The sequence below is a fragment of the Ranitomeya variabilis genome, chromosome 3 (genome assembly GCF_051348905.1).
Source record: "Ranitomeya variabilis isolate aRanVar5 chromosome 3, aRanVar5.hap1, whole genome shotgun sequence".
In the NCBI taxonomy this organism is placed as follows: Eukaryota; Metazoa; Chordata; class Amphibia; order Anura; family Dendrobatidae; genus Ranitomeya; species Ranitomeya variabilis.
Genome location: NC_135234.1, coordinates 448298904 through 448311850, shown reverse-complemented (window position 1 = coordinate 448311850; position 12947 = coordinate 448298904). Strand labels below are relative to the sequence as shown.

At 44.9% G+C, this 12947-nt stretch overlaps 1 protein-coding gene across 1 annotated transcript; it reads left to right on the top strand.

The window, feature by feature from the left end:
- Positions 1 to 220: 220 nt before the first annotated feature.
- RPAIN (RPA interacting protein) lies at positions 221 to 6525 on the top strand. The gene is made up of 7 exons (XM_077296499.1): positions 221 to 386; positions 454 to 630; positions 2331 to 2385; positions 3876 to 3984; positions 4059 to 4122; positions 4955 to 5095; positions 6409 to 6525. Exons 1-7 carry the CDS (start codon positions 261 to 263, stop codon positions 6436 to 6438), a joined length of 702 nt encoding a protein of 233 aa, XP_077152614.1. The 5' UTR covers positions 221 to 260; the 3' UTR covers positions 6439 to 6525.
- The last annotated feature ends 6422 nt before the right edge of the window (positions 6526 to 12947 follow it).

The window sequence follows — 12947 nt, the reverse complement described above, 5'->3', positions numbered from 1 at the left end:
TGTACTGTAGACAAAGCACAAGTACAAAACATAATTTTCCTCCTAAAGTTCTATGAATGCCTTAGAGCAGAACATATGCAAAGATGAAAGGGAGCACAAGCGAACGCTTTGGTAGAAGGCGCTCACATTACGGATCTACGCAGGAGAGGTGACAAGATGTATGCACACAGGCCTTCAATATAAGGGGAGTACTGAAACTACAAGTACCGGCATGCAGTGCGGCTCGAGCGCTGCTGTCATCACGCGGGGCGGGTATTTAAATGTCACTCATTGGAGCGTTACAGCAGCCGCTGCCCGGACGGGGAAGTGCAGTGATGGAGGCAGCAGTGAAGCATCGCGCCCTGTACAAGGCAACGACCCCGCCATGGAAGGAGACGTACAGGAAGGTAAGGGCGCTGCAGCCGGCGGGGCGCTGCCTCTGTGCTCCGCTCACCACGTGACCTGTCCTCCTAGAGATGTGTGGAGAGGCTGAAGAGTAACCGCTCCCGGCTGCTGGACCGGCTTCGCCAGGTTGGAGATCGGGTCAGTGCGGGTGTCGGAGGCTCCTTCCTGGTGCAGGAGGTGATGGAGGAGGAATGGCAGGCCATGCACCGGCTACCAGCTCTGTGGCGGCAGGATTCCCTTCCCCAGGTAAGCTGCCCATTACTATATGCATGGCCTATTCCTTGTACAGGACACACTGGTGCCAGTCCTGTCTGCACGCCTCTGTCACATCATGCTGGAAGTATCCAAGTGCTCCAGTCATCAGTCCCATAGACAATGAATGGAGCAGAAGCTGAGCATGTGACCCACTCTATTCGGGACTGGCGTGCTGAGCCCTGTCTTTGGGGATCTACATCCCTGAGCTTGGAATCCCTAGCACGCCGATGGTTGGCCAATCCACAAGTTATCCGCATGTACACCAGACACGTCACTTGTGGATTGGCCAACCATCAGCGTGCTAGGGATTCCAAGCTCAGGGATGTAGATCCCCAAAGACAGGGAATAGAACAGAGTGGGTCACATGCTCAGCTTCTGCTCCATTCATTGTCTATGGCACTGCTGACTAGAGCACTCGGATACTTCCTGTAGTCCCTAAGGCAATGAGCAGCACAGAGGTTATGAACGCACACCTCTACGTTCATAACAAGGCCGCGTACTTGGGTTTTTCAGGGGTTACACACTTCTATGGAGTACTGAGAATAATCAGGCAAGTCAACTAACTTGATAGAATTTTTTTTTTTTTTTATATATATATTTTTTTGTGGCAAGACCTACCGCAGATGGGTAGGTCAAATGTCTGAGCTGGGAATACCTTTGTGTAACTTGCACTGTGGGTCAGTCTCTGGTCTTAGCCCCTTAAAGGGAACCTGTTCCCCCAAAATGGAAGGTGAGCTAAGCCCACCGGTATCAGGGGCTTATCTACAGCATTCTGTAATGCTGTAGATAAGCCCCGATGTATCCTGAAATATAAGAAAAAGAGGTTAGGTTATACTCACCCAGGGGCGGTCCCGCTGTTGTCCGGTCCAGGGCCTCCTATCTTCTTACAATCCCATCCTCTTTTTGTCTTCACGCTCCGGTGCAGGCGTACTTTGTCTGCCCTGTGTGTTGAGGGCAGAGTACTGCAGTGCGCAGGCGCCGGGAAAGGTCAGAGAGGCCCAGTGCCTGTGCACTGCAGTACTTTGCTCTGACCTCAACAGGAGAGACAAAGTACGCCTGCGCAGGAGCCGCAGCGTGAAGAAAAGAAGACGACGACATCGTATGAAGATAGGAGGCCCCGGACCGCGACGCCGATCGGACCGCAGCAGGACCGCCCCTGGGTGAGTATAATCTAACCTCTTTTTCTCCTCTTTCAGGTTACATTGGGGGCTTATCTACAGCATTACAGAATGCTGTAGATAAGCCCGTGATGCCGGTGGGCTTGGCTCACCTTCCATTTTGGGGGTGACAGGTTCCCTTTTAAAGGGAACCTATCTGCAGAGTAACTTGTATGTGTCCATAGGCCAGCAGATGCCACTCTGCTGTGTAACACTACAGCCTGTGACTGCTGCTACCAATCACTGGGTGCCGCGGCTCAGACATGTTAACTACGTGAGCTGAAATCCAGTTGTCTACCAGTACAGGATCTCTCTGCAATACTTGGCGCACACTGCAGCGTTCTTCTGACGTTCCATCTTGTGGCCTTCGTGTGTCTGCTCTGACTAGTCATAGGTTTGGTATATTCTCTTTAAGCTCTTACTGACAGCATGATCCAGATACAATGGCCGTGCTGCGTAGAAGTTGTTTCTTCAGCTCTCACTGTCTGTACTGCTATTCCCTGATCTGCTAACTCCTGCTGTGACCCATTACAGGACCCCGAAGAGCTGGTTACTCTAGAAGAAATCAAACAAGAGCTCCTCTTAGAAGGTAAATCTGAAAATGTGCTTTCTGCTGATTAGTGTATTGCCCAATCCCCTCTAGTGCCTGCCGGGGTCTAGCAGTCTCCATACCTGGATCAATTGGGCGCTCCTGACAGGCAGGGTGCAGTGACCAAGTGTCTGCTGTACTACAGGGAGCAGCAAGTCTGGTGGTGAGAAGGCAACACTTGTAACTAATCACTGCGGGGAATGGCCTCTTGGCTCCTTAGTACATGACTTGCACAGATGACTTATGGAGCGGGCTCCAAAGCTGAGCCTGCTCCGCACATCGCTCTGCTACATGGCAAGCATTTATCAGCTGTTAACTGTTTAATTGCTTGTTAATCTCTGATGGCAGTGAATAAATGGAACACTCATCAGCTCCCCGCTATGGGAGCCATTGTGGCAGTGGCCTGCTGAAGGCTTCCTGTAGCTGCCATCTTGGTACTCTTGTGAAGCTGAGCATCATGTGGTTTTTCACTGTATCAGCCCTTATCCTTGATATTGGTGAAAAGGACATGGTCTGTGGGGGGAAACCAACCCTGGGCATGTGAACAGCACCATAGATTATAATGGGTCTGAGTGGGGAAAAACATGTAGTATGGCCGTCTGAATGAGGCACAAGGGGTGGGTACCTTCCAGAAAATCTTGGCCTCTAGGTGCAGTTTTTTTTTTTTTTTTGCCTATGTAGCAGTCTTTGGCGCTGCTTCCAGTGTCTGTATTGACTACGGCATGGCAGGCACTCCGTGACAGAACAGGAGGGATGTCCAGTCTTCACGTGTAATGCCATGGAGATCACTCGCTGGTAATGTGTTGTGGGCTGATATTATTATTATTTTTAAAATCTTTATGGGATGTATAGAACAGGAATGTCTAGATCTGATATTGCTAGATACGGTATATAAATAAGTTCCAGTAATAGAAAACCGATGTTTAAACTCCATGTGCAGAAAATACTTTGACATGGCAGTCTCCAAGGCCCAGACTAATTGATTTGTTGCCTATTTACAAGATCTTCTGAAATGAATATGACTTTTAGTCAGGATGAATAAACTCTTCACATTAGTGCACCCCGAGAACAAAAGTTGCCTCTCCTGGAATGGTAATGTGACGTTGGATCTACACTTTTCACCGCACTTGGATTTTTTTTTTTTTTTCTTCGGTACAATGTATGGTAGCATGAATGGCGTCATTCAAAACTACAACATGTCCTGCAAAAAACCCATGACAATGTGGCTGTTGCCAGGAAAATAAACATTATAACCTTTTTAAGACTGAAGGGAAGTTTAAAAAAAAAAAAAATAAAAAAAAATCTCCAGGTCTTTAGGTGGTGGAAGGGTTTGTTAACCTTAGAGACCATGTTACTTGAATGCAAAAAGCCTTCTCCAATGACTGTATTCTACACTGGCCAGTTTTGCATTTGTCCTGAGTGATATGTTTCACCCTATAATTTCTGCATCTTATTCTTAAATACAATTTAAAGGTCCTCCTTCCTTACAGAGCAAGCGATGGTTGAAGAAATTGAAAGCATTGTTCAGTTTGAAAGCGACTGTCTGGATTCTGTAGTTGGCTTAAGTAGAAATGAAGTGGTGTGCCCTGTCTGTAATAGGTAGGCATCTAGTCCTGAAGGGAAGCCACAGATCTGACATCTATGATTTGTTCATAATCTACTTGTCTTTTCAGGAATTATCTAACGATCACAAGCTGCTTTGTCATGTGTCAGTGTGGAGTGTACATCAATTGTAAAGTAAGTTTAGTGTGTGCGTGTTTAAAAAAAGTGTGTGTGTGTGTGTGTGTGTGTGTGTGTGTGTCTAAAAAGACCCTTTAACTTTAGGTCATTGTCTTGTCTCCAACAAGCCAGTATAATCCTGGAGATGAGATGCTATGGTGTCAGTTGTAGCTGGGATAACATGGCAGCTTTAGTTGTGCTAGTATTGACACCTAACAGGATTATACACTTCATTAATTCCAGGGTGATGGCACCAATGTTTCCATTAATGACACGTTACATGGACAATCTCCATACGTGACTTGTATTAGGGTGGACCAGACTGTAAATAGCATGAATCATTCAGGTCCCTTCACTCTATGCACTCTGCTCCATTTCTCAAACATCTATGCTATAGACCTTCCAGATAGACCTGTCACTTAAGGCGCAGGATGGCGAGAAACCTGTTGCACTTGAGTAACATCACTAACTGTCCAGTAAACCTGCTGCCATATGGTGTTTTTCCTTCCCCATATAACCCCACCACTGACTGGCAGCTTGCTGACTACTTGGCAGTTGTCTGTGTACAGGACGATCAGTGATGTGGGATTATAGAGATCAGGAATCGGATAACCATTAGATCTGCAGTACAATAAATTGGGGGTTTAATCAAAACCGCAGCATATACAGCACAGTAAGTGAAAAATCAGAATCTGCACCTCTACCCCTTCATCATGCTGATCTCAGATGGCGTAGCAATAACCTGGTCGCACATTCCCTTTAAGACCATAACAGAGTTTGGCTTGTAGATAATAATGGAAAATGTGACAGTGGCATTGGCTAACCTATTAACTTGTAGCTCTGATTTCAGTCTCAGGGTATGAACACTGAGAAATTACAAGCATTACTGGAGGCCAACGTGTTGGCACATGCGAGCTGCTGCAGTGCACAACCAGTGTTTTCCGCTGGTTTTGGAGCGGAAGGCTTGCCCAGCATGTTCATGAGCTGTTCTGTGAGTAACTTCTGGCTGCCTATACAAACTGATACTGATTTTGAAAGGTTGTATGGTTTATTTATTTTTTTTGGGTAGGTGGAATCTAATGTGTTTTCCACAAAGTACACTTTACTAGATTTTGGAACAATATTACTTTAAGTGTGTATAATATATACTGTGTAATGGCTGTGTCTGCATGTAGGGGATCAATAGTGCATGTTTATTCTTAAAAATGCATAACTTTATTAGGGAAAATATTTATTCACCAACATGGATTAACTTTTAAATACCATTAAAGAAATGGCAAAGGTGTGCATCTGATCCAGTAAGGCATATTCTAATGACATAGTGTTTACCCTGGTTAAGCCATATCTTATAAAGACCTGAAGCATATACATACAAATGCTAAAAGAAAATACTAAAAACTAATCCTAGTAAAGGTTAGCTGAATAAGAAGCGAGATAAAACAAACTTTGTGCTCAATAAATCTCCATGAAGTCAGATATTGCCGGGGGACCACACTGTGCCTGATGCTGTGAATCCCCATGTGTGTTGCTACTCCATGGTAGCTTCATCAGGGGTACATGTATTAATACAACATGTATTGTAGGTGTAACCTGACTGCACATACCACAGCTCCTGGTCAGGGGAGGACATGAGTACAGACCGAACCGTGGGATCGCAGCTGATCCTTCCTGTAAGGCTGTGGTCACATTGGCATCCGATGCGAGATCATAGACTGTGCTATGCTATTGACACTCCGCTCACAATTACAGTAGCATTTGTGTCAGTGCACTGTGCTCCGAACTTCTGAGAGCATCGATGCGGAGGAGACTGAAAAAGTAACTTCTCATCCATTGCAGGGATTCACTGTAATGGCACTGACATTCGAGTGCAGTCCGATGTTTCATGTGCATCCGTACACAGGTATTGGTGAGTGCAATCCCAGCATGCTGCAATTGTGTCCTAATGCCAATTTGACATGAGAAAATGGCACATCTGATCTGCCCCATAGAATCACACTGGTCTGAGTGCTAGGTCATGTTTTATCACATACTATAACACGGCTGAGTACTATCTTGTGAGCGTAACTGTAGGTAAAACCTTTCCCTGCCTGTATAATCCCATGTACATCATCCCATGTACATCCTCCCCTGCCCAGGAGCAGTGGTTTGTTTAGACCATGTCCCTGCACGGTCAGACACGGCCATTACACAGTACACAGCAGGGGCACATTTATAAGATTATTTCACAACAAACTTTTTTTTTTTTTTTAATTTTCTGTTTCCCTCTCTAACACAATTCATTAACTTTTTTTTGTCTTTACCTAGGTGTGTGATGCTGTAGCAATAATAATTTGAAAGAATTTTCTTCAGTGCTGTGGTTGGAAGAGCTTTTTATTTTTTGTAAAAATTTTATATTAATAAAGATGTAATTTATTATTTTTACTCCCTTGCATATATAAATCCAAATACCTTTCACTCACACAATCAAAGGCTGTGTGTGTCTTTGTCGTCTTTCTTGGTTTGCAAGGTCATCTACTATTCTAATTTCTAACTTTGCGCTCTCAGTGGCCCCTCATGTCTCACAAAGCGGAGAAGGCCACCCATGTAAAGGTAAAAAGACAACATCCTAATCAATTATTAGACGAAACCTCTGCTCTGAGGAAGCTAGTTAGTCACCCACACCTAAAACAGATCTTGGTGCCTTCTAAAAGTGTTTTGGGGGGGAATATAAAATTTCCATTTCCTAGCCTGCCAAACATTAGCTGGCACGGCTTTTGGATTTTTAGGTCCAAAAGTGTTTCCTTCAGTCTGGAGATGGGGACCAAGTAGTCAAACGCTTGCTTCATTACGGAAGTCTCTAGATCCTGTCTTCTAGTTATTGGTCCTGAACAATGCTTGGTTACTGCAGGTACGATGATATTTCTGACAGCTGCTTCGACATGTGTAGCTAAATGCTGGATGTTTCACACTAACATGTCTTTCCAAACAAAAATTCTATCTCTTAACAAAAGTGTGCCCATGCATAAGGGAACTAGTAGGCCCAAGCATAACCAATGTGTTCCTCCAACTTAGTTTAAATGCACCTCCTATGGTTATTACATAAAATGGTGGCGAGTTGGCTCACTAGATTCGAGTCATGGGCTACATGGTGCACAGTAAAATAAGGCAAGTAGGACAATGAATTCCTGCAACTGTAGCCATTCCTCAGTCCCAAGTGAGTGGACTCGGCTACAAAAAGGTGAGGATCTGGATGCTGGAATTCAATTTGCCTAATACTATTGTGGTTATTTAACATTAGTTAGAAACTGGACACATAGCAGCATAAGTTACATCAAACTTCATTATATCCTTTTATAACTATTCAAATTCCCCATAAAGATAATGGAAAAAAAATAGAGGCAAAAACCAAAATTAACGTATCATTAAAATAATAATTTATTTCACATACAAGCATTAAAAATACCAAGGGAGTATCACAAAAACGCTTGAGGGTAGTACAAAGACCAGGAGTTAAATACAAATGAGCATGTATAGTAATGCTCAATATCACAACACCTAACTCACTTCACGTATCATACCAACAACACTTAATAGAAACAGCTCTATGTCAGAATCCTAGTTGTATTGAATAAAGTGGTCACAGTGCCTCGTGCAAAATATTTGCATATATAGGCTTGCGCCCATTTGTATGTTTACAACATGCTACTTACATGAAGTCTTTCACCTGGTATGTACGCCCTCAAGTACCCCGACAGCCATAATAGCTTCCTCAACAGGGGGCATGTGTGTTGTCAGTAGCGCTGCAATCTATATATACCTTCATACACAGCTGGTTGCAATGTCCGCATCACCGGTGATGTGCTGCGCATGCGCCGGTCCCTGGACTTCCTCCCTTGTAAAGAAAAACTTTCTGCTCATTGCATCTGGAACGCAAGCGTGGAACGCTTTGCGTAACCATCGTGAGTGAGGCAGGAAGTCATGGGGAAGTACCTGACCTGCGCATGCGCCAACCGGGCACCGAGAAATGCATAATAGAGCTGTGAGAAGGAAATCAAAGCCCATTCAAAGTGCGGTGTGCTTACAGAGAGAAAAAAGGAGGATTTCTAATGAATGCGGGCTAAATCTAATATATAAAGCTGAATGTGTGTGTGTGTGTATGTATGTATGTATGTATGTATGTCCGGGATTGGCATCTGAACCGTAGCAGCTACAGCCACAAAATTTTGCACAGTCACACGTCTGGACCCCGAGAGCGTCATAGGCTATGTTGTGAGGTGAAATTTTAACCCCGCGCTTTCCAATTCACCAAACAATTTTGCCCCTATCTACATAATGGGGGAAAAGTGAAAGGAAAAGTGTTGGAGGCGTCGCAGCTACAGGCACAAAATTTTGCACAGTCACACGTCTGGACCCTGAGAGCGTCAAAGCTATATTGTGAGGTGAAATTTTAACCCCGCGCTTTCCAAGTCACCAAACAATTTTGCCCCTATCTACATAATGGGGAAAAAATGAAAGGAAAAGTGTTGGAGGCAAATTAACAGCTGCCAGATGTGAACAAGGGGGACTTAAAGAATGACAGCGATGGCACCAAAGAGTATATACTGTACAGTTGCTAAGGTGGGGCCCCAACATGGGATAATCACACCACCACGGGGATATGAACACACACACAAAATGCGCCACACACTACCACGTGCTCGAACACATATACCACCCTCAGTGCACATTTCACCACACATACACCAACCTCGCCACATAAAAGTAGAAACACAAAAGTCGCCGCTCAAAACTCGCCACGCGCAAAACTCTCCACATGCAAAACTCGCCACACGTGCAAAACTCGCCACACGCAAAACTTGCACACGCAGAAAAATTGCCACACGCAGAAAAATTGCCACATGCACAAAAGTTGCAACACATGCAAAAGTTGCCTCACACAAAACTTGCACATACTCAAAAGGCACCACACATAAAACTCGCCACGCGCAAAACTCGCCATGCGCAAAACTTGCTGCACACAACTTGCTACACTAACCTGTCACATGCAACTCGACACACAAAAAGTTGCTACACGCATGTCGCCACACAAAACTCATCTCACAAAAGTCCCTACATGCATGTCGCCACACGCAACTCAACACACACAACTTGACACACGAAACTCGCCCTAAAACACACACAAGTCTGGTATCCTTCAAAAATAAAAATCTGATTAATAAGCAGACAAACTACAAGAGCAACAAATGTACCATATAGGAATCCGGCAGCTGTCAGTCACATGACCAGTCTATTATGTGTATGTGTGAGCTAATATATACTGCCAGGGGGTGGGCTTACTGTTGGCTGGGGATTTATCAGGCTGCCATTTTAGCTTACAAATACTGAGGTAAAAATACTGACCAAATAACGTGTGAACGAGGGCTAATACAGGAGGAGATGGCATACAGCTATATACTATATACAGGAGATGACACACAGGTATATACTATTTACAGGGGAGATGACACACAGGTATATACTATATACAGGAGGAGATGACACACAGATATATACTATATACAGGAGAGATGACACACAGGTATATACTATATAGAGGAGGAGATGACATACAGGTACATACTACATACAGGAGGAGATGACATACAGGTATATACTATATACAGGAGGAGATGACACACAGGTATATACTATATACAGGAGCAGATTACCTACAGGTATATAGTATATACAGGAGGAGATGACACAGGTATATGCTATGTATAGGAGGAGATGACATACAGGTATATACTATATACAGGAGATGACACACAGATATATACTATATATAGGTGAGATGACACACAGGTATATACTATATACAGGAGATTACATACAGGTATATCTAATATATAAAGCTGAATGTGTGTATGTATGTATGTGTGTATGTCCGGGATTGGCATCTGTACCGTCGCAGCTACAGCCACAAAATTTTGCACAGTCACACGTCTGGACCCCGAGAGCGTCATAGGCTATGTTGTGAGGTGAAATTTTAACCCCGCGCGTTCCAATTCACCAAACAATTTTGCTCCTATCTACATAATGGGGAAAAAGTGAAGGGAAAAGTGTTGGAGGAAAATTGACAGCTGCCAGATGTGAACAATGAGGACTTAAAGAATGAGAGCGATGGCGACAAAGAGTATATACCGTACAGTTGCTAAGGTGGGGCCCCGACATGGGATACTCACCACACACGGGGATATGAACACAAACACAAAATGCGCCACACACTACCACGTGCTTGAACACATATACCACCCTCAGCACACATTTCACCACACACACACACCAACCTCGCCACATAAAAGTCGAAACACAAAAGTCACCACTCAAAACTCGCTACATGCAAAACTCGCCATATGCAAAACTAGGCTCACGCAAAACTCGCCACACGTGCAAAACTCACCTCATGGAAAACTCACCTCATGCAAAACTTGCACACACATAAAAATTGCCACATGTACAAAAGTTGCACCACATGCAAAAGTTGCCTCACACAAAACTTGCACATACTCAAAATGCACCACACATAAAACTCGCCACGCGCAAAACTCGCCATGCACAAATCTTGCTGCACACAACTTGCTACACTAACCTGTCACATGCAACTCAACACACAAAATGTTGCTACACGCATGTCGCCACACAAAACTCATCTCACAAAAGTCGCTACATGCATGTCGCCACACGCAACTCAACACACACAACTTGACACATAAAACTCGCCCTAAAACACACACAAGTCTGGTATTGTCCTTCAAAAATAAAAATCTGATTAATAAGCAAACTACAAGAGCAACAAATGTACCATATAGGAAATACGGCAGCTGTCAGTCACATGACCTGTCTATTATGTGTATGTGTGAGCTAATATATACTGCCAGGGGGGAGGGCTTCCTGTTGGCTGGGGATTTATCAGGCTGCCAATAGCAACCAATCACAGCTCAGCTTCTATTTTGCTACAGTTAATTAACCTGAGCTCTGATTGGTTAATATAGGCAACAAAGACATTCTCAGTATAACAAAGCTAATATATGTTGTGAAATGCTTCTATTTGCTTAGTTTTTGCCTTTTAATAATTACATTTCTATCTATTTGTTTTGTGGTTTTTGTGTGCAGAATAAATTTTTGTTAACACATTCTATTTTGCTAACAGCAGTCATTAACCCGGGCGAAGCCGGGTAGTACAGCTAGTTATGTATATATGTAAACAGACTAAGACTGATAATGTGCATAATTCCTAGTCTAATGATGCATACCGCAATATATAAAATGTCAATGTGTATAATAATTAAATTATATATATCCGTTCATATTACAATTCATAATAATACATAATGAATAATATAAAAATAGCTATACATTCAATTAATCAAAAAATTACAATAAATACCCCAACAAAATAATTAATAGTAAATAGAACTAGATAAAGTGCCATTCCAATTATAAAAGTAGAATAGACATAATAAGCCAAGCTCACGTTACATTTACTCTATCGCCTCATTGGGGGACACAGGACCATGGGTGTTGTGCTGCTGTCCACTAGGAGGTGACACTATGCATAATCTGAAAAACATTAAATATGGCTCCTCCTCTGCAGTATACACCCCTGGACGGCATCAGCCTTCTCCAGTTTTTGCTTAGTGTCGCATAGGAGGCACACCTAGATTTTTTTTCTTTTATTCCGGTTTTTTCCGACGGATTACAGATGAAGAAAAGAGGGTCTCCTGTGAGACTCTCGGCATGGCTCCTTCCTCAACCCCCTATCACTGGGTGCCCGGTTGAAGTAGAGATGGCTATTCCCCATGTTGCTCCTTCCCCAATCCCTCGGGTGCTGGTTCGAAGTCGAGACCCCCCCCCCCTCATTCCCCAATTCCTTTTGGTTTCGGGGTTGAGGTCGAGGCAAGGATAAAAGCCCCTGAAGGTGACAGCAGCACCACTCCCTAATCCCCCTCTGGGGGCATTAGGTTGAGACACCTCAGGTAGGGCCTGTACAGGCAGCATTCTACAGCTCCCAGCAATGGGCCAGCACACTGCGCCTGCATCCAGGGACCCCAGCCCAGCTGCGGGCTCCTGTTGGGGCCGGGGGGAGTGCAGGCAGGCATGGCACAGACAGACACATGGCTCCCTGCACCCCTGTCTCTGCGGCAGCACCAGCTCTATACTGCCTCAGGGGGACCCCTCACCGGGCCCCCCTTCGGATTACAGCCCCACCACTGTCCTGCCTTTAAATCCGGAGGGGTCCGGTTCAGATCCGACCCCCTCCCGGACTTTTGCGCCGGCCTGGAGCCCTTCTGGGCATCAGGCATCTAATTTAGGCCCTGGCTTTGGCCTAGCTGAAGCCGCCGCCTTCTCTCCGCCCCCCGGATGACAAATATGACACTCTACAGTGTCAAAAAGGGGGTGGATCGAGACAGAAAGGGCGCGTTTTTACACAGCTTTGCCGCCTTTTTCTCAGCTCTCCGCCCCCTTCTCCCCCTGCCCTCGGCGCTGGACCTAGGGGCAAAACTGGTGGGGTAAGATCAGCTGGGTTGTTTTACTCGGCTGTGAATCCATATTCCCTATAAGGCTCCCCTATAGGGTTCTCTGCAGTAACGTCCTCTGCATAGCAGCCCTTCTGCACTCTGTGCACTATGCCGGGCTCAAGGTCCAAGAGAACCAGGCAGGACTGCTATTATGCATTCTGCACAGCCTGCAGGACCGCTCTCCCCAGTGGCAGTATCTACCCACACTGCCAGGACTGCACTCAGACTACTGTGTCAGAGCCCCAAGAGGCCCCTGCCAATGCTTCGGTGTCTAATGCCACGCCGGAAATGGGTCTCTCAGAT

Bases quoted from the DNA above. Each gene is read 5' to 3' on its own strand.
- RPAIN (XM_077296499.1), top strand. From the start codon at position 261: ATGTCACTCATTGGAGCGTTACAGCAGCCGCTGCCCGGACGGGGAAGT. The intron at 631-2,330 runs GTAAGCTGCCCA...GACCCATTACAG, and splicing joins GGCAGGATTCCCTTCCCCAG to GACCCCGAAGAGCTGGTTAC. The intron at 2,386-3,875 runs GTAAATCTGAAA...CCTTCCTTACAG, and splicing joins ACAAGAGCTCCTCTTAGAAG to AGCAAGCGATGGTTGAAGAA.